Source organism: Dermochelys coriacea, chromosome 7, assembly GCF_009764565.3.
Source record: "Dermochelys coriacea isolate rDerCor1 chromosome 7, rDerCor1.pri.v4, whole genome shotgun sequence".
Taxonomy (NCBI): Eukaryota; Metazoa; Chordata; order Testudines; family Dermochelyidae; genus Dermochelys; species Dermochelys coriacea.
Window position 1 is genome coordinate 27,011,956 of NC_050074.1, and position 25,782 is coordinate 27,037,737.

Below are 25,782 nucleotides of genomic sequence, written 5' to 3' on the forward strand. Positions count from 1 at the left end.
GATTGTAATGTGAGCATTTTAAGGGGTGGAATAGCAAGTAAGCATCAACTGGTTTCAAGGATTGTTCTGGGGTGCCAAAGTTTGGTGGTGGAGCAGGAAGCTGGGACAACTGGGAAGTTTATGAGGATCCAGCAGCAGGCCTTGCCATGGAGTTTGTGAAAGAGGGAAGCTAGAAAGGAGCAGTGAAATCATGAGCCCTTTTTTGTTCATGAATCATTGGTAAACTGATTCTCAATTTACAAATACTTTGTTATAAATTTGACCTAATAACTTATATGAACAAATTCCAAACCCTTGGTTGCTTTTGAACTATTGACTTGGACTGTTTGCTATTTCTATTGTCTGACTGGTAACCTAAGTATCATGTTACTGTTTCTTTTCTGTGATTGGATGATTGAAGCATTTAACATGATAGAATAATTAATTATTTATAAGTGGTAAATAATGAATAGTGCACCTCCAGCCTGATTTTTCAAACCAATATTAATTTATGTAAAATTTGTTAAACTATTGAGTTTTTCCAATTGTTTCATATATGGCTGTTGACCAAGTGATTACTCACAAACAGCTAATAATATGAGCCTGCAGATAATAGTGATATGAACTATCTCTGGTTTAATGCACAAAAATAAGTGTGAATCAATTTATGTATTATTTGGCCAAGTCTAAGTGTCTTAAATTTTCTCTATGATAAAAATGACATTTGAAAGTGTGTTATATATTTTTCAGCATATTTTTAGTTGCACCAGCTTTGTTGTTGGGATGTCGTTTTTGATTTCTCAGCTAGAACAATTGGAATTTGTAGATTTTTGACAGAAAAAGTCAGAGACATTTTGACATTGAATTATTACACTTTGTATAATATTGTTACATCACATTTTTCCAAGCAGATTTTCAGCTGTCACAGCTAATATGCATGAACAAAGATCATCTTCATTTTTTTACTTTATAAGTACAGCAATATGGACTTTCTTTCCTAATTTTAACATTAAAGGGAAACAACTGAAGGTACTTGAGAATATTACTATAAAGTGTGTGTCTGTCTGTATTTTACATAAGAACAGCCATAAACTGGGTCGGATCTATAGTCCATCTGGCCTAGCATCCTGTCTTCTGACAGTGGTCAGTGCCAGGTGCTTCAGAGGAAATGGATCAATGGAATTTCAAGTGATTCATCCCCTGTCGTTCAGTACCAGCTTCTGGCAATTGGAGATTGAGAGACATCCAGAGCGTGGGGTTGCACCCCTGTCCATATTGGCTAATAGCCATTGATGGACATATGCTCCGTGAACTTATCTAATTATTATGAATATTACAGCTAGGTGTGGTAGAACTGCCTATTATTAAGATTGTCTGACACTTCCATTATAAGAACCCATTTCAGTTACTTATATCTTTTCCACTTATCTTTAAATCACTTCGGCTGAAGTTTTTCTTGCCAGGTATCTGCCTCAGCCTGATTGATTTTTGAAAATTTCAGCCAAAACAGTATAGCCATTTCCAAGAACAAGGCTAAGGAAAAATACATTGTCTTGTCCAATATAAAATATTCTGGAGACCTTTTATTTGAAAAATATTTAGCATCTCTATGATTTAGAGCAAGAGTTTAAAACTTGGCAACAGAGTGGTCTTAGTATCAGAGAGATTTCTTTTGGCATTCCTGTGAAAATCTGCTATTTGGCCAAATTATAAATATGTGAAAAATTACAGTTCACATATACTCAGCAGAGACTTAGATTTTTATCAGCTCCATTCCCTCCAGATTTCAGAGTAGCAGCCGTGTTAGTCTGTATCTGCAAAAAGAAAAGGAGTACTTGTGGCACCTTAGAGACTAACAAATTTATTTGAGCATAAGCTTTCGTGAGCTACAGCTCACTTCATTGGATGCATTCAGTGGAAAATACAGTGGGGAGATTTTGTATACACAGAGAACATGAAACAATGGGTGTTATCATACAGACTGTAACAAGAGTGATCAGGTAGAGTGAGCTATTACCAGCAGGAAAGCGGAGGATGGGGGGACATTTTGTAGTTATAATCAAGGTGGACCATTTCCAGCAGTTGACAAGAAAGTGTGTAGAACAGTGTGGGGGGAGGAAATAAACATGGGGAAATAGTTTTACTTTGTGTAATGCCACATCCACTCCCAGTCTTTATTCAAGCTTAATTTAATTGTATCCAGTTTGCAAATTAATTCCAATTCAGCAGTCTCTTGTTGGAGTCTGTTTTTGAAGTTTTTTTGTTGAAGAATTGCCACTTTTATGTCTGTAATCAAGTGACAAAAGAGATTGCGGTGTTCTCCGACTGGTTTTTGAATGTTATAATTCTGGACGTCTGATTTGTGTCAATTTAATCTTTTATGTAGAGACTGTCTAGTTTGGCCAATGACCATGGCAGAGGGGCATTGCTGGCACATGATGGCATATATCACATTGGTAGATGTGTAGGTGAACGAGCCTCTGATAGTGTGGCTGATGTGATTAGGCCCTATGATGGTGTCCCCTGAATAGATATGTGGACACAGTTGGCAACGGGCTTTGTTGCAAGGATAGGTTCCTGGGTTAGTGTTTTTGTTGTGTGGTTGCTGGTGAGTATTTGCTTCAGATTGGGGGGCTGTCTGTAAGCAAGGACTGGCCTGTCTCCCAAGATCTGTGAGAGTGATGGGTCGTCTTTCAGGATAGGTTGTAGATCCTTGATGGTGCGTTGGAGAGGTTTTAGTTGGGGGCTGAAGGTGAAGGCTAGTGGCGTTCTGTTATTTTCTTTGTTGGGCCTGTCCTGTAGTAGGTAACTCCTGGGTACTCTTCTGGCTCTGTCAATCTGTTTCTTCACTTCAGCAGGTGGGTATTGTAGTTGTAAGTTCCCTCCAGAGTCCTTCCACCCTGAGCATGGACCAGCCCAGGACTGAGCAGGACTTTCTCTGCAATGACAGCTCTGGGGTGCTGCAGGCCATACCAGATCCAGGCACAGGAACTGAGAGCAGGAGGTGCCTGATCTGAATGCAGGGAGGACAAAGGTCAGATCTGCAGGAGAGGAGAAGATTGGGACTAAGAGCCTGGTGGAAAGAAGACTGGAAATGGCATCACAGCATACTTAAGGCACAGACTATTGCCTGCGTGCCAGACACTGGACCCATCCCTGCTGCATCCCCGGGAGCAGAAACAGGAGTGTTTAGGTCCGGTGCAACAGACCTGGGGCAATGAACAGATGGTACCAGCCACATCCTCATCATCTCCAGACAATAACTTGTCACTGGATCAGTCAGTTTACACTCCATGAGGCTACAACATGTTCAAAGACCTTAAGAGGCAAGTAACTGTGGCCTAGGGGATACTTACTGAGGTGGCGTGGGATGCACAATACTAACTCCTCCATATCTTACACTCGTCAGTACCAGAACACAGCAATCAACAAGAGCTGTTGGCATCAGTGGCACAGACATAAAAATGGACAAATAGAGACAGTAGCAGCTCCTGACTACTGGATATGAACTATTTTATTTACATCCAGTACCAGGGACCCTCATGGTAATGTTGGCCAATGAGAAAACAAATCAGGGTCACCAGAAGTTGACTTCCCAGGACAAGAAGATGAAGTATCTTATCACGGCAGCTGCAACTGTTCTTCCAATGCAGGCCACCTGAATCCTCAAGAAAAAAGCCCAGGGTGTGTGTGTTTACCTTTGAGTCACACCACTCTGCTTCAGCACCACTCAGGTAGCAGATTTGACTCCGTGCCTGAGGACAACATACCATTCATTCTACAATCCTTCCTTTCCCCTTTTTTTGACAACTGTCTAGCTCGCTTCCAACAAGCCTGGCTGAGCATCATCTCAGAGTGTGAGGTATTGAAGATGGTCCGGAGAGTCTATACCATCCAGTTCCTCTCTCTACCCGTGCAACCAACCTCCCTCCCTATCCCTGTTCAAGGACTCCTCCCACGAGTGTCTGCTTTGACAAGAAATTCAGTTCCTTCATGCTCTGGGCACTATCGAGGATGTTTCTCTTCAGCAAAGGGGAACGGGATTCCATTTGAGGACCTGTACCATCCCTAAGAAGACATGGGGCCTCTGGCCAATACTAGACCTCAGAGGCCTGATCATCTGTGTCAACAAGCTCAAGTTCAAGATGGTCTTCCTTGCATCCATCATCCCCTCCCTAGACCAGAAAGACTGACATGCAGCCCTCACATTATAAGTGGCGTACTTTCACATCATGATACACTCAGTGCACAAGTGCTTCCTGAGGTTTGTATTAGATAACAATCACTACTAATCACTACTAGTATTGGGTTTTCCTCTTTGGGCTCTCTTTGGCGCCCCACTAATTTTAAAGTGCCTTGCGGTGGTCGTGGCTTACCTCAGAAGGACAAGCAACTAGGTATTCCCATACTTGGATGAATGGCTGGTCAGGGACACCTCAGAATCTCAACTCCCTAGTCAACGTCATGCCCACTTTCCACAGGGCCTGCTGCTGAACAAGAAGAATTCCACATTAATGCCTGTGAGGAAGATAGAATTGATTGAGGCTGTGCTTGACACAGAAGTGGTGACCGCCTACCTACCACCCCTGGAACAATTTTGTTCCTGCCTCAAGCTTCTGGGTCTCATGGCAACATGTACATACATTTATTACCTCATGTGCAAGACTCCGCTTCTGGTGACTTCAGTCTATCACCTGACAAAATACCACCTAGACAAGGCGGTGCATCTCCCTCCAGTAATTCTCAGACACTAGATTGATTAAAAGACCCTGGCAACATTCACAAGGGAGTTCCATATAACTCCAGTTCACAAGGAGGTTCCATACTGCTTCAGTTCATGGATAAGGAGCTAACATAGAGGGATCTTATGATGCAGGATTTGTGGTTACTGACAGAGAGAGCCTTACACATCAGTAAGGCCTTCCTTCCAAACATTTATGGCTGGACAATCATGGCAATGTTGGACAATATGGCAGCAGTCTGCTACCTAAACAGGCAGGGAGGGGCCAAGGACTATATGGGAATTTACCATATGACACAGCATTATTCTATTAGTGGTCCACCTCCTGGGGGTGGACAAGGTGAAGGCAGACAGCCTAAGTAGTCAGCAATCATGAGTGGTTGATGCACCAGCAGGTCCTCCAGGACATCTTCCAATGATGAGGGGTTCTGAACGTTGACTTTTTTGTGACAGTGGAGAACAGGAAGTCTCACCACTTCTGTTGGTAGGGGAAGGTCACAGTCTGGGCTCTCTTTCAGAAGCATTTATCTTTCCGTGGACAGATGGGCTATTCTGTGTGTTCCCTCCCATTCCCCTACTGCAGCGCTACAGTAAATCAGGCAGGAAAAAGACAAAATAATCCTCATTGCCCCCAGCAGAGCCAAGGCAAACATGATCACTCTTTAGCACTGCCAATCAATATCTCCTTGATACTTCTAGTTCAGAATGAGCTCAGCCTTGCACCTGAGCCTGAGCTCCCTCCACTTGGCAGCATGGATGCTCACTGGCCAACACCAGCGGAGAGGGCTTATTCATGAGACATCTGTCAGATTCTTATTAGTAACAGGAAAGACTCCATTAGGTGTATTGCTTCTCTAAACAGACAAGGGTCACAAGCTGGGCAAAACAGCACAGGAGATCCCCTTCAGTACCTGTTGCACCTGAAGCATTACAGCCACTCACTGAGGGTCCATCAGGTGCCCATTTCAGTGATTCACCCACTGATTGACCAAGCCCAAGTCTTTTCCCAGCTCATGGCAAAAAGGTTCCTGAAGGGTATATTGAGTCAGTACATGTATGTCAGGGATCTAGCCCTAATGTGGGACCTCAGCCTCGTCCTCTCAAAACTGGTGACTGCTCCCTTTGAATCTATAGCTATATGATCACTGCCCTATCTGTCCATGAAAAAGGCTTTTATCTGGGCAATCAGATCTGCCAGAAGAGTTGGAGAGCTACAGTTTCTGATGGCAGAGCCATATTACATACTAATCCACAAGCCAAAATATCCTTTAGACCTCAAACCAGATTACTTCTTCAGGTGGTGTCAAAATTCCACATCAATGAGGCCATCCACCTACCTGTGTTCCTCCCCAAGCCTTACTGTGGGAGAGTGAAATAAAGGCTTCAAATGCTGGATGTGCACAGAGCTATATAGTTCTACCTAGACAGGACAAAACCCTTCCAGAAATCTTTCAGGCTATTTCTGGCTTACCTAGAGAGAATCAATGGACAGGCTATATCTACACAGAGGACATTGAACTGGATTGCCCAATGCATCAGGACATGCTACCAGTTAGAGGGCTGGCAGCCACCTAGCAGAATATGATCCCACTCCATCAGGACATAGTCCACCTCTGTAGCCTCTCTAACAAACCTGTCAATCTGGGATATTTGCTGAGCACCAACCTGGTCATCTGTACACATATTCACGAAGCACTACAGATTGGTGCAAAGGACCAGGGACGATGCAAGCTTTGAAAGATCTGTGTTACAGACCATATTTACAGAGACTCCTCATACTCGGCCCCAAGGAGCAGTCACCAACTGTGGAGTATGTATACAGACTAGTACTTGAAGAAGAAGAGGTTACTATACAGTAACTGAGATGTGTAGTCCGTATACATATTCTGTGACCTATTCCCCATCATCACTACTTCAGGGTCCTGATGCCCTGGGCTCTTATTGGAGGTGAAGGAAATGGATATGGATCTGCCCTTTATACCCTCCCAAAGTGCATGAAGAGAGGATAAGGCTTGACATGCACTCACCAACTGGAATATGTATACGGACTACACATCTCAAAGAACATCAGTTACTGTACAGGTAAATAACCTCTTTTTCCTTTGTGATGTTAGTCAAGTCACTTAAACCAAACTTTTCACAAGTGTTCACTAATTGTGCGAGCCTCAATTTCTGGGTGCCTAACTTGAGACTCTAGGACTTGATTTGCAGAAGTGCTAAGCACTCACAACTGTACCTGAAGTTAATGTGAGCTATGCTTGAATATATGAAATGCTATATAATGCTAAGTTGCCTGAAAAATCAGTTCTAGGTGTTTCAAATTGAGCACCCCAAATTAGTAAATACTTTTGAGCTTAATCTTTCAGTGCATCAGTTCCCCAACTGTAAAATGAGGAAAATACTACCTTTATCTCATAGGGGTGTTGTGAAAATAAATGCATTAATATTTGTGTAGCATTCACATACCATAGTGATGAGCACCATAGGAAAATGATAAGGAAATTAATAATTTTGTCTTCAGAACAGAGTTTCAATATATTGAATAGTAAATAAGGCATGGAGCCACAACTGAACAACTATAAGAAAACAATATTGAATAGAACTGTGTCCATTTTGTGCACTGAATTAGGCATGGGTCCTGTGGAAAATAGTGTGTTCCTGTAATTGAAGACAGTACCATAAATACATACAAGGGGACTACATTAAGGTTACACAGGCAACCTTAATTCTGGCATTTTAAAATAATGTTAATTTAACATTTTTTTGTATGTAATAATATATACATGTTCAGGAGACTACGTAGGAAACTGATACAAATTAGTATTGTATACTTTTAGGAAAAAATTATCTGTGTTTTACTAAAAAGAAAAGGAGTACTTGTGGCACCTTAGAGACTAACAAATTTATTAGAGCATAAGCTTTCGTGAGCTACAGCTCACTTCATCGGATGTGAGCTGTAGCTCACGAAAGCTTATGCTCTAATAAATTTGTTAGTCTCTAAGGTGCCACAAGTACTCCTTTTCTTTTTGCGAATACAGACTAACACGGCTGCTACTCTGAAACCTGTGTTTTACTGACAGTTGGCCTTTAATCATAGTGAAATATATTAAATCTGGGTGACAGGAAGGGGGATCAGGTTCCCAATACCTTTGTTATCAGCAGGTATTTACTTGTTGATTGGTATGTGAGGTTGAATGTATGATGACTGATTTGATGAAAAGATAAAATCTGCAATTTAAATTTCAATGTTATATCTTAAACAAATAGTTTTATAACAGCCTTTCTTCTGTCATTTCACTTATAACTATAATTAGAATTTTTGATCAATTTCATTCTTTTGAAAAAACACAACTTCCTTAAGTGAACTTTATCTATACACTTAAAGGTCAAGCAATTTATAGATATCTTTTTTACTACAAGAACTAAATTTGTAAACATTGACTTCTAACTATTATAAGGTCATTGAAGCAAAAAAGCAATCAAAGTAAATAGCATAAATTGGTTTAAGAGACAGCTAGACATTTTTATGAAGAAAGAGAGCATCGAAGGATACAGTGACAGGGATGTGGGGTTCAAATAAACTTAAAGGGGATAGGCTTGTTGGTACAAATGGCCTTTTCCTGTCCAGCAGTTTCTTGTGCCCTTATGAGATAAAGTAGTTTAAAGGGTAATAAAGCACTGTCAAAATATTTGACATGTCCTGTAGCTAGTTATTTTGAGCCAATAAAGTATCTTAATTGACCTAAATGACAACAGTTCAGGTATAAATATATAGAATTTATGGCCTGAGAAAGCAAAATACCATGCATCAGCTATCAGTTTACAAAGTGATAGTTGTCAGATTCCATGTAGGGATTTTATTTGATGGGAACTGGTTAGCAAATTTGTGCTTTATAACATGTGCAAAACTGAATTAAATTTAATATTTAAATGTCATGATTTTGGTTAGGAACTGGAGGCGGAGTTCCTGAATAAAAAAGAGTCACCTTGTTGCAAATTCACAACTCCTATAATTTGCAAACAGTTTTCGCATTATTTGCATTGTAAAAATTTAAGCTTCCAAAATCCCTAAGTCGAATACGCAGGTGCATGCAAGGAATAAAACATTTTAAATGGCAGATTGTATGGCTAGAAGATTAGGGGTGTGTGAATGTTTATTCCATAGACTGGCACGAATATGTTTGTTGTTGGTCTAGAAAAAGTGAAATCTTTTTAAAACATTGTGACATGAATGTTTTTCAAACATTTCCTCAATAACTCTGGAAAGTGTGACACTTTATAAATCTCTCTCTCTCTCTCTTTCTCTGTATATCCTCTTATTTGCAATACAAATAATAGTCCTCATCCTGAATACCCTAGGGAGACAATGGGAATCTTGACTGATTAAGGAGTTCAGCATTGAAGCCAACATGAAAATCAAAGTTATATTTGAAGAGCTAGATATAACCCCCATTAAACTCATAGAGTTTAATGTCAGAACGGACCACTAGATCATCTAGTCTGACCTCCTGTATATCACCAGCACCCCCTGACTAAACTCAGGAACAGAGATGAGACCCATAGAAGACTAGACTATTGTGTGTCAGAGGCAGAGAATAGAAGGGACCATGGTGCAACAGTGCAATGGCAGAGAAATGATTAAATGAGATATACCCAGATAATAAGTAAATGGAAGTTGGATTCACTTTAAACAGAACTTCCTAGCCAAAATTACAGCTAACGCAGATTCTTGGGCCACTGTTAGGGAGACAAGTGTGTACCCTTAATCTAAATCTTGATGTAAATCTAGTCCAATCACAAATTGTTGGGGGCAGGGACCTTCTTTGTCTTTCTGTATTTCTTTGCAAAACATCATGGACAGCTACAGTGCTGCAGGAGCAACAAATAATTTATTATGTGCTACTGCCATCTTTAAACATGGTCAAATTAGAAATAAAATAGAAAAATCAGTGATGCTGAGTTCAGATTCCTCAGAAAGAATTAAGCAAATGAGTAATCACCTAATGATTTATTTTAAACAGGAAGGTACGTTTGAATAAAGTAGTCTTTGAGTGGAAGAATGAAAAATAATCTAATGTTGTCTAACAAAGCTTCAAAGTCAGATTGTCATTTTTTTCTGGCGGTGAAATGCTCACATTATCTTTTTAATGTTGAAATCTGTTCAAGTCCGTCAAATTTCTTTAATGAACTTGAGGAGAAGTCTTCAAAGAAACTTGCAATTGAACCTGGGGAAAGGTCAGTGTCTTTGAACTATGGACAAGAACTTTATCCTAGATTAGCTTGATCTTTTAGTTTACCCTGTTTTGTAATCTAGTAACAAAGATCTAAACTTCAAGAGTACCCCTATACTTCAGTGAAAGACCAGACTAAATCTAATATGTTGTTATATACAAGTTCATCACTTCCCTTAGCTGTGGTCATTTAAAAATAGGAGGGCTGCTAGCACAGTAGTTTATTTTGCATTGTGACCATATATGTCTTTATCCTTCTATATGACCAGTCAGGGAATCATTGAATTTTATATTTTCTTTAGATTTGTTACTATTTTGTAATTTGAAAATAAAACTTCATTTTTATTTTCATTTTATCTTACTTTTCACTTTACTTCCATCCAGTTCAACCTTTCATCACCCAAATGTGGAACAATGTGTCTTCAAATGTGGAAGAAATAACAAAATCTGGAACAAATTATGAAATTATGGAGCAGGCAAATGCAGAAATGTATGGAAATAAGCACATGAATGGACAGGCTCTGATGCACATGAAGTCTGTTATGAAGGACATATTATTTTTAGTTTGAACTTCTGCTTTTAAATTTCACTGTAATATGATATAGTGTTTGTTTTGTTTAGTACTTGAAGAACTTTTGGTGTTAACCGTATTCTTTTCTACAGAAATCCCTTTGAATTTTAGAATTCTTATCTTTCCAGGTTACAATAAGAAAAATGTGGAAGAGATTCTAATAGAAAAACAACACTCAGTTTTGCAGCTGACAATCACAAAGCCTTTAGTGCTGCTTTTATTTTATTAAATGGAACAGGTCAATTTAATAGAAGAGCTGGATATATTCCTTCCCTGGTGAAAATAAAATAAAGAACTGGTAGAATTTGAGAATCCATCACCTCTCTTTTTTAAAAACATTTTGTGTAGTGTCTTTTAAGATCCATGTCATTTGTATATTCATCTAGGAAAAGAAGAAATGTTGCTACTTAAATGGGAATGGAGAATATAATTATTTAAAAAAGAACCTACTGGAATATGGACTTCTTTGCAGATATACAAATTTAATTTTGATTTTTCATTTCATGTATCATTTTGATTTTACTCTTCTCCATTTTCATGCCTACTATTCCTCATTTATCTACAGTGACAATTAAGGTAAAAGATACTATAGCACATAGGAAAAATCAGGTGAAAACAGTTCATAGAAAAATTGAACTTTTCAACAGAGAGCTGTGGCAATGGAGAAAACTGGTGTAAAATATGGTTCACTGAATGAAAATGATTGAAAAACATTTACTTTCACACAAGTCTTCATTCAATTTTTATAATAAAAATTATAGTTTGCACAAATTCTGTTCTTTTGGGGTAAAATCCTGGCCTTATTAATGTCAATGGAAATTTTGCCATTGATTTGAGTGGAACCAAGTTTTCTTCCTTGGTTTTTAGGTAATAGGCTCAAATGTTCTTTTATGCTACTCTTTTCTTACATTTCATACAAATTTATAATCTTTATAAGGCAAAAGGAAAACTGGAATTTTTCTGAAAAATTAGGTTAGTGGCCACTCTGCAGATACTGTATAGCTGAAGTCAAATACCATACAAAAAGTTAGTTGAGCTAATGGGCTGGTTCCAGCAGAGCATACGTTTTGAATCTGGGGTTTCTTAGTTATTGAGGGTATAGGATTCTGAATGCTTTTATCCTTTTATTGGTGAATGCACTAAAGTGCATGCAGACAGAGAATGTTAAAGTGGCAGTCAGATAAACTTGTTAAAGCAGTGGGAGTTTTTCCTTTCTTTCTACGTGACTTTATCATCACAGTGGAGTTAAAAGGCAATTAGCCCTTCAGCTCTTTTCTGGCCAGTTTATTGGCATTTTACACACAACTGTTGAATAGACAGTGCCATATTAAAAATTCCAGCAAAGCTAGCCTGGGGATAACAGACTCTAAATTTCAGGTTAATTTAAGTTTCCTTAAGAGGAACTGTTGCCAAAAAGCTCAAGTAAAATAATTTAAATACAGTACCTGTGCTCCATGTACTCATAGTTGATGGAAAATTGTAGTAGTCTTGCTACATGCTGTGTTACATTTCCAGGGAAATATTTTCATAAAGAGTGTTTGATGAAAAGTTTATTCCTTTACTAATAACAGGGTACCCACTGTGTAACTTAAGGCAGTGAGCGTAGTGGGCAGAACTAGACATTTTCTTCAAAGTAACAATGATCATACTTTACATTGCTGTACTTTTCATCTGGGGATCTCAGAGCACGTTAAAACATAGGTTACTTGAACCTGTCAATATCCCAGTGAGGTAGGTATTGTTATATCCATATTACAAAACTGAAGCAGAGAGTTTGAAAAAGACACCTTGAACTCAAATTTCATCCCAAAATTTACACTTTGTGTTGATTTTTGTTTTTAAGAAGGTAAATGAAAATATTTCCAGGTTTATTTTTAATTTCAACATTAACAGTTGTTTTTAAACAAATAAACATTCCATTTGAAGTATTTACAGCCCCAGTTCTTGAAAACCTAAAAGTGAAACTAGCACCATTATTACTCGTAAACCAAGAAAAGAGAAACAAATAAGCAATGAGAAGAAGTACAAGTAGAAATAGTGATAAATAAATTGGAGTTTTAAAACTATTTCAGGTTTAATAATCTCATGCTCCCAAAGAAGTATACAACAGAACTCCCATTTTCTTCAATGGAAGCATCATTGGGCCACTAAAGATATATTAGTTACTTATGTGAACAAATGCATTTGATTAAAACTTTGCAGCTGATTCTGATCTCATTGATGTAATGTAAACAAGGAGAATCTCCACTGAAGTCAATGGACTATCATCAGTGAAAAATAGATGCAAGTGAGGACAGAAATAGGCCCATTATTTTTAGATGACTATCTATTTAAGTAACTTGCCTGAGGTCATATAGGCCTAAACCAATGTCCACTTAAGTCAATGGAAAGACTCACATTGACTTCAGTAGCCCTTGGTGCAGACCATAGTGAGTCAGCGGGAGAGTCTTTGGGTTTAGAGAACTCAAAAGGTCTTATTCCCCCACTTTTGTTAGATTGGCCTCTCAGGTAGATTCCCAAGTTTACACATAGAGAATAAGTAAGTATCATAAACATACAGCTACGGGTAGCATAAAACCCCTCCTTTACCTGTAAAGGATTAAGAAGCTCAGAGAACCTGGTTGGCACCTGACCAAATGGACCAATAAGGGGAGAAGATACTTTCAAATCTGTGGGGGAAGGTTTTTGTTTTGGACTGTTGTTGTTCTCTCAGGAGACAAAGAGAGACCAAACAGTAATCTAGCTCCTACAGAATGATACATCTAAACTTACAGAAATAGTAAGTAATAGCAAGGAAATGCGTTAGAGTATCTTTTGTTTTAGCTTGTGAATTTTCCCTAGGCTAAGAGGGAGCTTTATTCCTGTTTGTTTATTTATTTATTTATTTATTTATTTATTTTGGTAACTTTGAAGTTTTGCCTAGAGGGGAATCCTCTATGTTTTAAATCTGATTACCCTATAAAATTACCTTCCATCCTGATTTTACAGAGGTGCTTCTATTTTGTTTTTATAATAAAGTTCTGGTTTTTAAGAACCTGATCGGTTTTTAATGTCCTAAAAACCCAAGGGGCTGCTCTGGGCTCACCTTGTTAACCTATTTGGTTGGTAGATTATTCTCAAGTCTCTTCAGGAAATGGGGTGAAGGGACTTGAGGGGATATTTTAGGGAAACAGGAACTCCAAGTGGTCCTTTTCCTGAATCTCTGTCTAACTCACTTGGTGGTGGCAGCAGTACCCATCCAAGGACAAGGAAGGACTTGTGCCTTGGGGAAGTTGTTAACCTACGTTGGTAGAAATAAACTTAGGGGGTCTTTCATGCAGGTCCCCACATCTGTACCCTGGAGTTCAGAGTGGGAAGGGAACCCTGACAGTAAGGCTTCATGTTTAGTTTATCTTAACAATAAGCAAAGTAAACAAAAACACCATTATTACCCAGGTTCAAACTAGTAGTCTCTTCTTTCAGTTAGCAGTGCTACAATTGGAAGTGAGCGCCATAAGCACAGTATTAATGGGACTTTATCTAAAGTAGTAGATATCTGTACTGCAGCACTACATGTTAAGGGCTCATACCATGCTGTTGATACATGATGGGGCATTGTTATAGTTGCAAATAATAGAATTATTTTTTGCCTTTAAAAAATACTTTGCAAACTACATGCCAGAAAATTTAAATAAATATTTAGGGAGCAAATCAAGTACGTGAAAGTTAGGAAGTGCCTGATTTAAGCTTGCTTGTGCAACCTTTATTCTTCCACCCTGTACATATGCAATGTGATAGTCTTCAATTACATGATCTCTTACTATTTTTTTCCACTGGGCCCTTTTGTGTTTCAGTCCGCAGCATGCATGGTGCTAAGGGAATGCATCAGGATTGCATAGTGGATAAGGTAGAGGAGAGAGAGGATGCTCTTGAGTTTAAGGCAGGAGAATGCCAAGCAGGAGAATTTGTTCTGTCCATTGGCCCATTGGGGGCTAATCACTGAGGAACCCAAAATTTATGGACACTTCTGCATATTTTGGTTTTATTGGTGCTGTATCTTTATTCCCAACTGTGAAATGAGGATAAACGTACTCTCTGTGTCACAGGGGAAATATTCAGGTCAGTTCATTTATGCTCATGAGGTGCTCAGATATTGTGATGATGAGCAGCACTGAAAAGTCTGTGAAGCAATTCATAATAAATAAAGGCTGGATTTGGATGGTGTCCAGTTAATAAAGTATAGGGACACACATTAAAAGATTAGGTTAATAAGAAATATTTTATAGTTTGAACAGATGCCCTATTCCCTTAGCACTGTCCAGCCTGTGCACTGAATGAGGCACAGATCCTGTGTAGATAATAGCATGTTATCATGTAGTTAAGGACTATCATAATGCACATACCCAAGGGAGCAGAATTAAGGTTGCACGAGCAAGCTTAAACTGGGCATTGCATAAATTTCAAGTGCTTGACTTTGCAACCTAAATATTTTTCTTTTAACATGCTTTTAATGTATGTGATACTGGGGCTACGTCTTCACTTGGAGCTAGGAGTGTGAGTCCCAAGTCACATAGACATATTCATGATACCTTTCATTGAGATAGCATGGTAAAAATAGTAGTGTAGCCACATTCGCATAAATAGCAGTGAGCAACAGCACAGGCTAGCTGCCTCAAGTACATACCCAAGGGGTTCAAGGAGGTTTGTACTTGGAGTAGCTAGCCTGTTTTGCCACTGCCTATGCTACTATGACTACACTAATATTTTTAGCTTGCTAACTCGATGAGAGTGAGTGCAAGTATGCCTGTGTGAGCTGAGAATTACACCTGTAAGTCCAAGTATAGACGTAGCCTGGATCTCCTAGATTTGTGGTAACAAAGGTGTTTAAACATATTTGGAAAAAATAGCTCCATTATGTGTGTTCAAAACACGCAGTTTAACTAAAAAATGTAGTTTGAATTTATTACAGTTAATGTTTAAGGCATTATTGTATTAGGAGTAAATAAACACACCCTTCACAAAGAGACAACAAATCTTTTCTTGGAAGTTTACTTTCTTGCTTTCTAAACTGCAAAAAGTACTACAGATAACTACAGCTTTTATTTCCAACCTGGCCTTCCATGTTCTGAAAGTAATTTGCCATACTGCTTCTCAGAGTCTGCTCAAGGACTTCCTCAAGCAGAATAATGTGGTTCTTATTAAGTACATCCTAAAAGACCCAGGAGGATTGCATGCAAAGGAAATAAGTCGTAGACACAAATGAATTTCCATTCTCCAGTCAGATATATAATGTTGATGATCATGATATATATGCAGGTTATTGTTAAGAAGACAAAGAAAGAGAATTAAAGCAAATGTCTGACAAATTGGCTGTCTTTATATGCAAACATGACAAGTGGTCTATATGGCTAACCAGAAAAAGGAGATGTGGGCTTCAGGCCAAATAGTGATACAGTCAACACATTTGTTTGAATCACATGCTCTCATGTAACTTCTCTTTTAAATGAGGCCTCATTTTAAATTACATCATCAGGAATGACTTAAAAGTTTTACATGAAAAAATGATTGTTTTTCTTTCCTCCAAGTGATGCTTCACTTGTATGAATTTTATTTCTTTACCATAGTACCAAGTTGTTCTGTTAAAGTGGCACTTCTGGAGTAGATTTTTTCCCCTTTGCTCTTTCTTTAATGAAATACACTAGATATAACCTATTACCCTACAATATCAACTATTTTAATTTTAAGTTTGTGTTTCCTACTGTAATTCTGTTGATGCTGAGGGATATGTCTTTTCTGTTTGATGAAGTATTTTCTCATTAAATGGCAATGAAAGCTGATTGAGTAGAGGAATGGACAATAATAACATTAATATAATGTTTCTTATAATTTGAGTTGTAGACGTTTTGGTTCTACTGTATCATGCATAATGTAACTGAATGTAGATTTCAGAGCCTTAGAATGCATTTGGTAGATGAGAACGATTTATACTACACTGACATTGCACAAGTGTAAAAAGGTTAACAGACATTTATGCACAATCATTACATTTTATTCTTCAGAAATATGTAGAAGCTTTGTTAATCAGGAGTTCTAATATGGCTTTCCTATTAAACTGTTTTAAACCATGAAATCTGATATTTTCACCATGACTAATCCATGAAATTTGTCAACTTTGTCCATGATTTACACAGGCTCTATTTATAAAGAGAACTTATTTTAGTCCTGAGGCATGGAACGTTATTTCTCAGCATGCTTTTAGTATCTTTTTACTAATATGTATAAACAAAGTGTGCACATTCAATATATTATTTCAAGATCAGGAAGTAAAACATGACCAGCACTCAGAGTAGATTCCTCATAGCTAAGTATATGAGTCTTAAGCTATTAAGAAGAAAATAACCTATCATATGAAAGTTGGTAAGAATGGTTGTGATCATAAAGTTTACCTAGAATAATTGGATAACTTGCTTGCAGATTAAAAACACGTGTGATAGTTGTATGTCTTTATGTTTTAGGCTACATACAGAATTAATTGCTGTCAGCATAAAGCAGACCAAACAAAAGTAGATTTGCATCAGCTCTTTGTTTAGAAAACAATTGAATGACAGTGAGCATAATTCTGTTTTGCATTTTGAGGGAGGAGGTGGCTATAGAGCATTCACATATTATAGCACAATACTATATATGGGAAAAATGAGAATCCTTTATGTAAATGTAATAACATGCAAGTAATACCTTCAAACTGGAAAAAAATCTCTTGTCTCTAGAATGTTAGTCCATTCCAGCTGTCCTCCATCACTTGGTAGGGAAAAAGGTTGGGAAAAGGCCAAAAAGCAAACATTCACAGAACATCCAATTTTTAGCAGAGTATAATGTCTTAATTGGCTTTTACAGAATTGCTTTGCACCATACATGCTATAAATGTACAATACATTTACATACGTAAGTAGTCACACTCCCTGTAATGATGAAAACAAGATGGCTACTTATTTATGCAACTACTCAATACTGTAGTTGACAGGAAAGCCATACTGACGAATAGAGTGAGCAAGAGACTAAGCATTTGACTTTTATTCCTAGCTCTGCCCAGAGTTCCAACCCTCTAAACCTGCTATTTACATAGATAACCTATGCCTTTGCACTGGGGTTTGGTTCTTCTCTGTGTGGCTCCTTCACCCTTTTAGCATGGCTTACGTTGGATCCATTTACCATGGGAACTACTTAAGGGTAGTTTCCAAACTGTGGAGAAGAAAATTGAGTAAAATAATGTTAACAAGGATTAAACAGAACCACAGGTGATGCCATCTCTGTAGCTCTTCCACCAACCCTCTCCTCCTGAAATCTTACATCTTGCAGTGTTCCAGACAACCAGAGAAGGGGTGGATGATGATGCAGAAGTAGTTGTGGCCTGTGCTGGGATCCCTGGGATCCTTCTGCCTATGGAGGGAATGATAATTTTTCCAAACTTACTTAAGTACCTATTACTTGAGAACTAGAGACATTTATTTCAAGTTGTAAAATACTTTAAAATAGTCACTTTTGAGTTATTTGTGAGTGGGGAAAACCATTTGAAATTTGTAAGCAGAATTTTCTCAGTTATCTAATTCAAAAACATCTAAATGGATTTTCTTCAAGCTTTTCCCAAAAATATTACATTTGACACAAGACAAAGCATGTGGAATGTCAGCTCCAAAATGGAACATTCTGAGAATGTTGTGAGTGAGTAAAAATAGGAGTTTATAAGAAAAGTAAAATTTCATAGAATCATAGAGAAGTTGGAAATGGAAAAGATCTGTCTATTGATCTTCTGTTTTCATATAACACCTTTTATTGTGGTATCTAAGAGCTGTAAGATTATCCAGTTCATCTTTCTGCAAATGCAAAACTGTTCCCTGCAGAACCTTTAAATCTTCATTGTCATGAATACTATAACACAAAATACATGAATAATCAGTAAAAGTTACATAGACACTCTGTTACTGATTCATTCCAGATAACTTAGCCATTTTGGACTAATATTTGCATATATATTCAAATTAATATACAGGGAATTGTCCAGCAAAAGACACGCTTCTACAACAGCCAAAGTATCAAAAATGTGTTTGGCTTTATCTCTCTGATGCAGCAGTTTCAGAATATAGTCATATGTATCCCACATTGAGATGATTCTTCTTTGTTCCTGTCTTAAAAATGTAATGCTGTGTTATCCATATAAAACATAATCTTCCAAAATGTATATTGGGTTTAGAGAAATCACCCATAAGTTCTACATCAGTTTCTTTTTCCAAAGCATACATCTATCAGCGAAAAGTGCCCTTGTTTTGCCTGTATTATGTCACTCACGTCTGGAAAGAACTGAATCCTGCTGTTTTAGAAGCTGATCTCCTGCTGCTATTTGGCCATTTGTAGGATTCTATCCCAATTCCTCTAATCCAGTATTTTTCAATAGCACCATATTTGGTCTCATTTGCAAATTCTTTTTCTTCCATGTGAAGCTGGGACAACATATATTGATTTCAGAGTTTTAATGTTCTTTTTCAAAACAGAAGGGACCTTTTCCTCGAAGGAAAGCATAAGGAACAATCTCCTCAACTCCCCTGGGTAGAAAATATATATATATATATATATATATATATATATATATATATATATATATATATTCTCCTTTGATCTGTTGTCCAAAAGTTTTATGGTACTTTAATATTATATAAATCAGCTACAGTTCATGATTTCCTGCTGAAGTCAGGTTTGCTATCTTCTTAAGTTGTTTTTTCCTGTTATAACTATAACTATAACTATAGTTATAACTATAACATGAAGTGAGCTGTAGCTCACGAAAGCTTATGCTCAAATAAATTTGTTAGTTTCTAAGGTGCCACAAGTACTCCTTTTCTTTTTGCAAATACAGACTAACACGGCTGCTACTCTGAAACCTCTCTATTCTGAGTTCATTGATCTTGGTTCCTGTTATGTCAAAGGTTAACTGATATCTGTCCAACCTGTCTGTACGCAGCCTTCATTAGTTCTTTCACTGTGGTCAGCCTCTTCTAAGGTGAGAATACAAAGGAAGATGGTGTGTCTGATATAACTGATGCATGACCAAAAATGTTTCTGTAAGGAAATCAGTTTTAGCCATCTTTGTTTTACTTTTTGGCATATGGCAAAGACTTATAGCTACCTTGAATTTGCCAGTAACTGGTTTCTGTAAAAGTATAAATTGATCCCCATACATAGCAAAATGTAAACAGAGCAAACTTAGGGACAGATTGTCTAGTGCTTTGCTCTACAATTAACTCTGTTGAATTCAGAGAGACTACCTGTGGTGTAAGGTACTATTCCTTGAGTAAAGGAATCACAGTCTGGCCCTTAATGAGCTAGAGCATACAGGCATACATGCCTGCTTACTTTGTCAGTTGGCCTTTCTCTGTTGCGTTTTGACCAAAATTACATAGGAATTAGTTTACTGAAAAGTTAAAAATGGTTGATTTATAATGATGATGATCATCATTGTACCATACCACAAAAATGAGGATTTCCTCATGCATCAAGAGGTACTGTATGTGCCTTAAATGTAATTTTTTAAAAACTTATAATGCTGTGTGTTTACTTTACCTGTGTGTACTTCTCAAAAAGGTTAAAGATGGTATTAAAGAAATGATACACACTGAATAATTTAGTTGTATGTATTTCAGTTGTACCGAATTTCTCATGCTGGAAAATATGGTACATTTGAGAGGCCCACTTTTAAACTGTACCATGTTTTCTTGCTTTCACTGTGATTGCCTCTAATCCACTACTCCTTCCCTTTGCTGACTCACTTCTACCAGAAGCCACTCCAACCATTGTCTGGCTATACCAAAAGGACAGGACACATTTGACATGGATTTAATGAGGCCGCACCTGTATTATTAGATGTCTGGGACTACCCTGCAGATAAAAGTGTACAGTGCAGGTAACCGCAATGTTTATTCCATAATTACCTGGGAGTAATTTACCAGCTCCCCCTGTTTTTCCATCCAGGTCCCTCTAGCAAATCCATTGCTGGGACTTACCATCCCCAGGGGCTTCCCTGGCTCCCCCTCTTTTTCCATCCAGGTCCCTGTAGCAAATCCATTGCTGGGACATTACCATCCACCCCCCGCCCTCGTAGGAGAATTAAGATGGGCTATAATAATGGAGGTTGGCTACCTGCCGTATCAATCATAGGAGTCCCCAACCACCCCCTATTTGCTCCTTTACCGAACACCTCTTTTAAGTCCTTTTCCAAGCCATTTATCCGGTCACTGGTTGCCTTTCCTATGGAGTACCTGCACTGGACATCCGCCCTACACTTAAATAATGAGTTGTGACATATGGCCTACTGCCCTTCATGCCATGCATGAACAGAGCCCACCTGAAGCTGCTGTGGGGAAGGCAAGAAAAACCCAACTCCACCTAGGCCAATATGGTAGCAAGGGAAAAATTCTATCCCAGCCCCTCTCAACAAAGGGGCAGCTAGTGTAATACCCACAGCAGGTCTAGACCAAACCTAGAATTTTACCACCTAAAGGGGAGGAAGGGTTGGTGCCGCCTCAACCTGCACCATCCAAAAGGGAGACTTAAGGCACAGGGCTGCCCCTCATTCCCAGGAGATGAGTCAGCAACAATGTTGACCCTTTTGCAGCAGTTTTTATCTCCTCCCCCACAAGCCATAAAGCACAGTTCCCTTCATTCAGCCAGCCAGCCAAATCCCCCTCCCCCCCACCCCCACTTAAAGGTGCTGGGTGGTCATTAGCTAATGTGAAATGCCAGCTCAGCATTGTGGGTGGGGATGAGAACAGACCACTAGTACAGCTACGGCACTGAGAGAATATTTAACATACTAACAAGTTTTGCTGATGGTGCTGGGATACAGAAGTTAGAACAAAGAAGACAAAACGTGAAAGAAAAAGGCATGAGAGTATAAGTGGAAAAAAGAGAAGAGAAAGAAATGCAGAGCAGACTAAAGGAAAACGGTAGGGAGAAGAGAGTATGAGAAGAGAGGAATTAGGACAGATTAGAAGGAAGGGAAATATGGAACCCCCCTACACAGTTTGGCCACAGGCAATTACAGTTGGCCGGTACTGTATGTAAGATTTGTCCATAAATAATATGTTAATATTTCTAATTACAGAAGATACATAAAGGAATAATCATGAAGAGATTTATTTTACAAAATATAAAGTATAAGGATTTGTAAGTGCTTCCATAATATTCATTTGATACCTTTTGTAGATGTAATGTTCTTTGCTACTTGTACTTTAAAATTAATTTAAAGCCTTGTTGTTATGCTTCAAATTGTGAAATCTTCTAAGGTCAATGAGTGAAGTAATTGACCTGCCTCCTGTAGGATAAAAATATGTAAGATAAATTACATAATTAGTTTTAATTACATAATTACAGTGTTTAATGTGTGGGGGTCAAAGGTTACTATTACATTTAGAAGTTATGGCAAAGAACACAAAAATAAGCAACATAGTTTAATTCTGTGTTTCTTTAAGGTTTTATAAAAGGGGTTCAGTATGAGCTATCCTTGACCTTGAACATTGGATGATTATGGCAAATAATATATTGCTGTTATGCCTTGTAGAATCATAGAGACACCTTTGTAAATGGCTAAGTGCACTTTACCAAAGACTTCATTTAGATTTAAAGTATACTAAAGTTAATCAGCAGTGGGAACTCAACTGACAGCAATTTAATTTGATTGGGTAAGGTAATTACGTGATTACCAGTAGTGTTTATATATGCACAAGGATATTTTTATTGGAAAAATCTAATTGCTTTCTTACTAAGAAGAGAAAAAAAAACAAATTTGTTATCACAGGTTAAGAGGATATCCTTCACTCCTCTATGAAACGGCTTCTTGTTATATATTAGAGAAAAAATGAATTTGTTTTACTTAGAACATTTGCTGATTTGCAGCAGGATTATATTAAGTTCTTTTTTCTAAAATATAAGTAATGCTGTCTTTTTTTTTTTTGGGTGAATCTTATCACTTACTCAGGAATTTGGTGATACCCTAAAGATTTTGTGATGCTGGTCATGCATGATCCCTTTTAATTGTGCAAAAGCTGTTGCTTAAATACATCATAGTTTTTCCATCTAGAAAATATACATTGGCCAAAGCTAAACCCAAGGATCCAGGTTATTAACAGTTATTTGGTTTTCCCATGTTAAAAAAAAAAGGCAGTTATTTACTATACCAGAGTTAGAGTTGCCAGCTGACAGAATCAATGTGTTGCACTCTTCTGAGACTGGATTTAGAGTCGCCTTCTAGGGCATTGCTGAGTGAAATCTCATTTTATTTACTAAAGTCCTGATGCAAAGCCCATTTAACTCAATGAATCAAGCCCTGATTTTTCATGGTACTGGTGATGCATGCCACTTTTCAGTTGCATCAGATATCACTGAAGAGATACAAGCAGGAAACTAAAGATGACAAGAACAATTTAGCACCTTGTTGACAATTGTTGGACACATCCAGTCAGTGGGATTGGGATGCTGGTCAATAAATCCTGACTCTTGAGTTAAATCATTAAGGCAACAGAGTATTAAAAAGGGAAATAAATGAAATGGACAAATTTACAATATGATAAGTTTGGTCATCCAGATATATTTCTGGTTCTTCAAATACACTATTTCTCCCCATACTTGTTTTTCCCTTATGCATGTTTTAAATAAAATATTACAATTTTGAATGTATTTTCTTTTTAAACTAGATGATCCAGTTACTGTTGGAGGCACATTGCCATGGCAAATCTCACGCTGTACATTGATCACCTGTCCAACCTTGCCTAGAGTGTGTTCCCCAGTTCCTTCAAGAGATCCATCTTTACCTGTCTATAAAGAGGAGGAGGAGGAGGAGAGAGACATCTGGGATAACCACATATCAAAGACTAACACCAGAGCAGGTTGAATCTTAATTTTATATTGTTTTCTAAATCAGTTGCCAGTACTGATTTAAATATTTGCTGAAGATTTTTCCTTGATGCATATTGTAATGTCATCAGGCAGATTGCAGTATGTGACAAGTTTTTACCATCTTAAAAATTTCTTGATTAAATGTCCCACTTACCAAAATTATGCATACATTTTTCGCAGGCCCAAAGTGTGAAACTGAATCCCAGGTCAGTCCAGCAAGTATAAAGAAATCAATTAATGATGATCATGGTTAGTGGTGTCTTTGAACATGTCTCTTGTAACCATGCCTAATACAAAATCAAATTCCCCGTCCGGTTCCCTTCGTTTGACCCTTTGACTGCACTCCTGTCCCTGTTATTTTATTAGTAGTCCCCCGGAATTTTTTTGGGTATCTAGGTCCTGTGGATCCCCTTTTAGGCTGGGGGGGATCCTTTAGCAGTGGACGGGCTTCGCCCGCCCACTTCCCGGATCCCAATAAGACAAAATCAGAAATGATTTGTGAAGAAGTCCAAAAATATGGAGGTTATGTTATTCTTCTATCATTCTGTGCTTACATAGTTGAATGCAGGATCTTCAACAAGTACACTCATTTGCTCCAGGCATATTAAACTTACATTTCTTACCCATTCTTCCTCTTCCATTACCATGAGAACCTTGATATGCACAAAACAGACAGGGTTTCACTTACTATCCTAAGGACTTCCCCTCCAGGAGCCTAGCACAGCCCACACACAATTCTGGAATATGTCCAGCTTTTTTCCTAAGCAGAATGTGAACCGCTGACCTCGTGGGCCTCAGGCAAGAGGGCTGCCTACTGAGCCACCAATACCCAGGCCATCAATAAGTTTTAAATGCCCGTTGCAGACTTCATAGAGATAATGACTTCAGTGTGTAAAGGTTTTGTTGTGGAGACCACAGCCTCACATATGGTGTGATAGAGTAAATATGCTGAAGCCATTTTAGATCTGTTGTGTAATTGAACTGTCTTGATATAACAGTTTTTGCAGTACATTTCCATTCATAAGATATTATTGAAAGTGACACTGATATATAGGTTTAGGCCGAGAGTGTAGATATTGTACCAAGAAGGTTTAGCAAAAACAGAAATGTTTTCATGAAATTGTTAGAGTGGAAATTTCAATGTAAACAGTTTTTGTTTGGATTTAAACATTCTCCTGCAGGATTTGCAACCCACAAATTGCAATGTTGTGCTAGTGAACGAGAACCTGAAAGTAAAAATATTTGTAACTGAGAACCAGATACTGAAAGTGATGAGTCAATTTTTATTATGTTTGTTAAATGAAATGCAAAGACTAAACAAATATAAATCTTGAAAGGTTAGATTTAAAAATTATTTCAAATATAACAATCCAAGGCAACATTAGTAACACAGGTAAAGAAATGTGTTTGTTTTTAATATTATTTTTAACCTGAGAATACTCCTTTATCATATGTTCTTATGTTGTTTGGATATAATATAAAATTACTCTAGATGAAACCTTAAGGTTTCTGGTCTATTTCTATTTTATTAATGTTCTCCATTTCCAATTTAGTAGTAAAAAATAAATAAAAGGTGTATGAGATTTTAGATAATTCTCATTCATTTACTGTTATTATTAATCATGTTTATTACTAGGGCCCTACCAAATTCACAGCCGTGAAAAACATGTCACGGACCGTGAAATGTGGTCTTTTGTGTACTTTTACTCACAGATTTCATCAGAGAGACCAATGTTACTCAAACTGGGGGTCCTGACACAAAAGGGGGTTGCAAGGCTATTGTAGGGGGGTAGTGGTATTGTCACCCTTACTTAGGAGCTGCTGCGCAGCACTACCTTCAGAGCCAGGCAGCCAGAGAGTGGTGGCTGCTGGCCGGGTGCCCAGCTCTGAAGGCAGTTCAATCTATTTAAATGTTAATGTTTTTGATACAACTTCATAGATCAGTAAGCGTTAAATATGAACCTAGAAAAGTTGACTAGATCACTAGCATTATCAAATCAATTTGAATATTTAATCAATATTTCTGATTAGATAATATATGTTTTCATTATTTATGCTACCGTTGAGCCCAGACCTGCAGATATTTAATCACACATGTAGTCCTGACTTATGCAAGTAGACTTTACTGACTTAAATGTGTGCACTCATGTGAGTAACAGTCTGCAATATCAGGCCAGATTTTTTTTTTGGTTGCACTAAAATGTTAGTTTTCATAATGAAGCTGAGAAATATTTTTAAAGTCTCTTGAGGGCTGTAGCTGGTATAACACTAGAACTGTAGATTTGCTTGGCAGTCCTTTTGTTACTTTTGTATGTCTGCTCCAAATACTTAAAGAAAAC

At 37.8% G+C, this 25,782-nt stretch overlaps 1 protein-coding gene across 1 annotated transcript in view; it reads left to right on the top strand.

The window, feature by feature from the left end:
- Positions 1–25,782, top strand: part of ERC2 (ELKS/RAB6-interacting/CAST family member 2) — an 858,283-nt gene that overhangs the window by 762,705 nt on the left and 69,796 nt on the right. The window contains 1 exon segment of the mRNA XM_038411791.2: positions 23,242–23,433. Within this exon segment, the coding sequence (XP_038267719.1) occupies positions 23,242–23,298 (57 nt within the window). The 3' untranslated portion in view covers positions 23,299–23,433.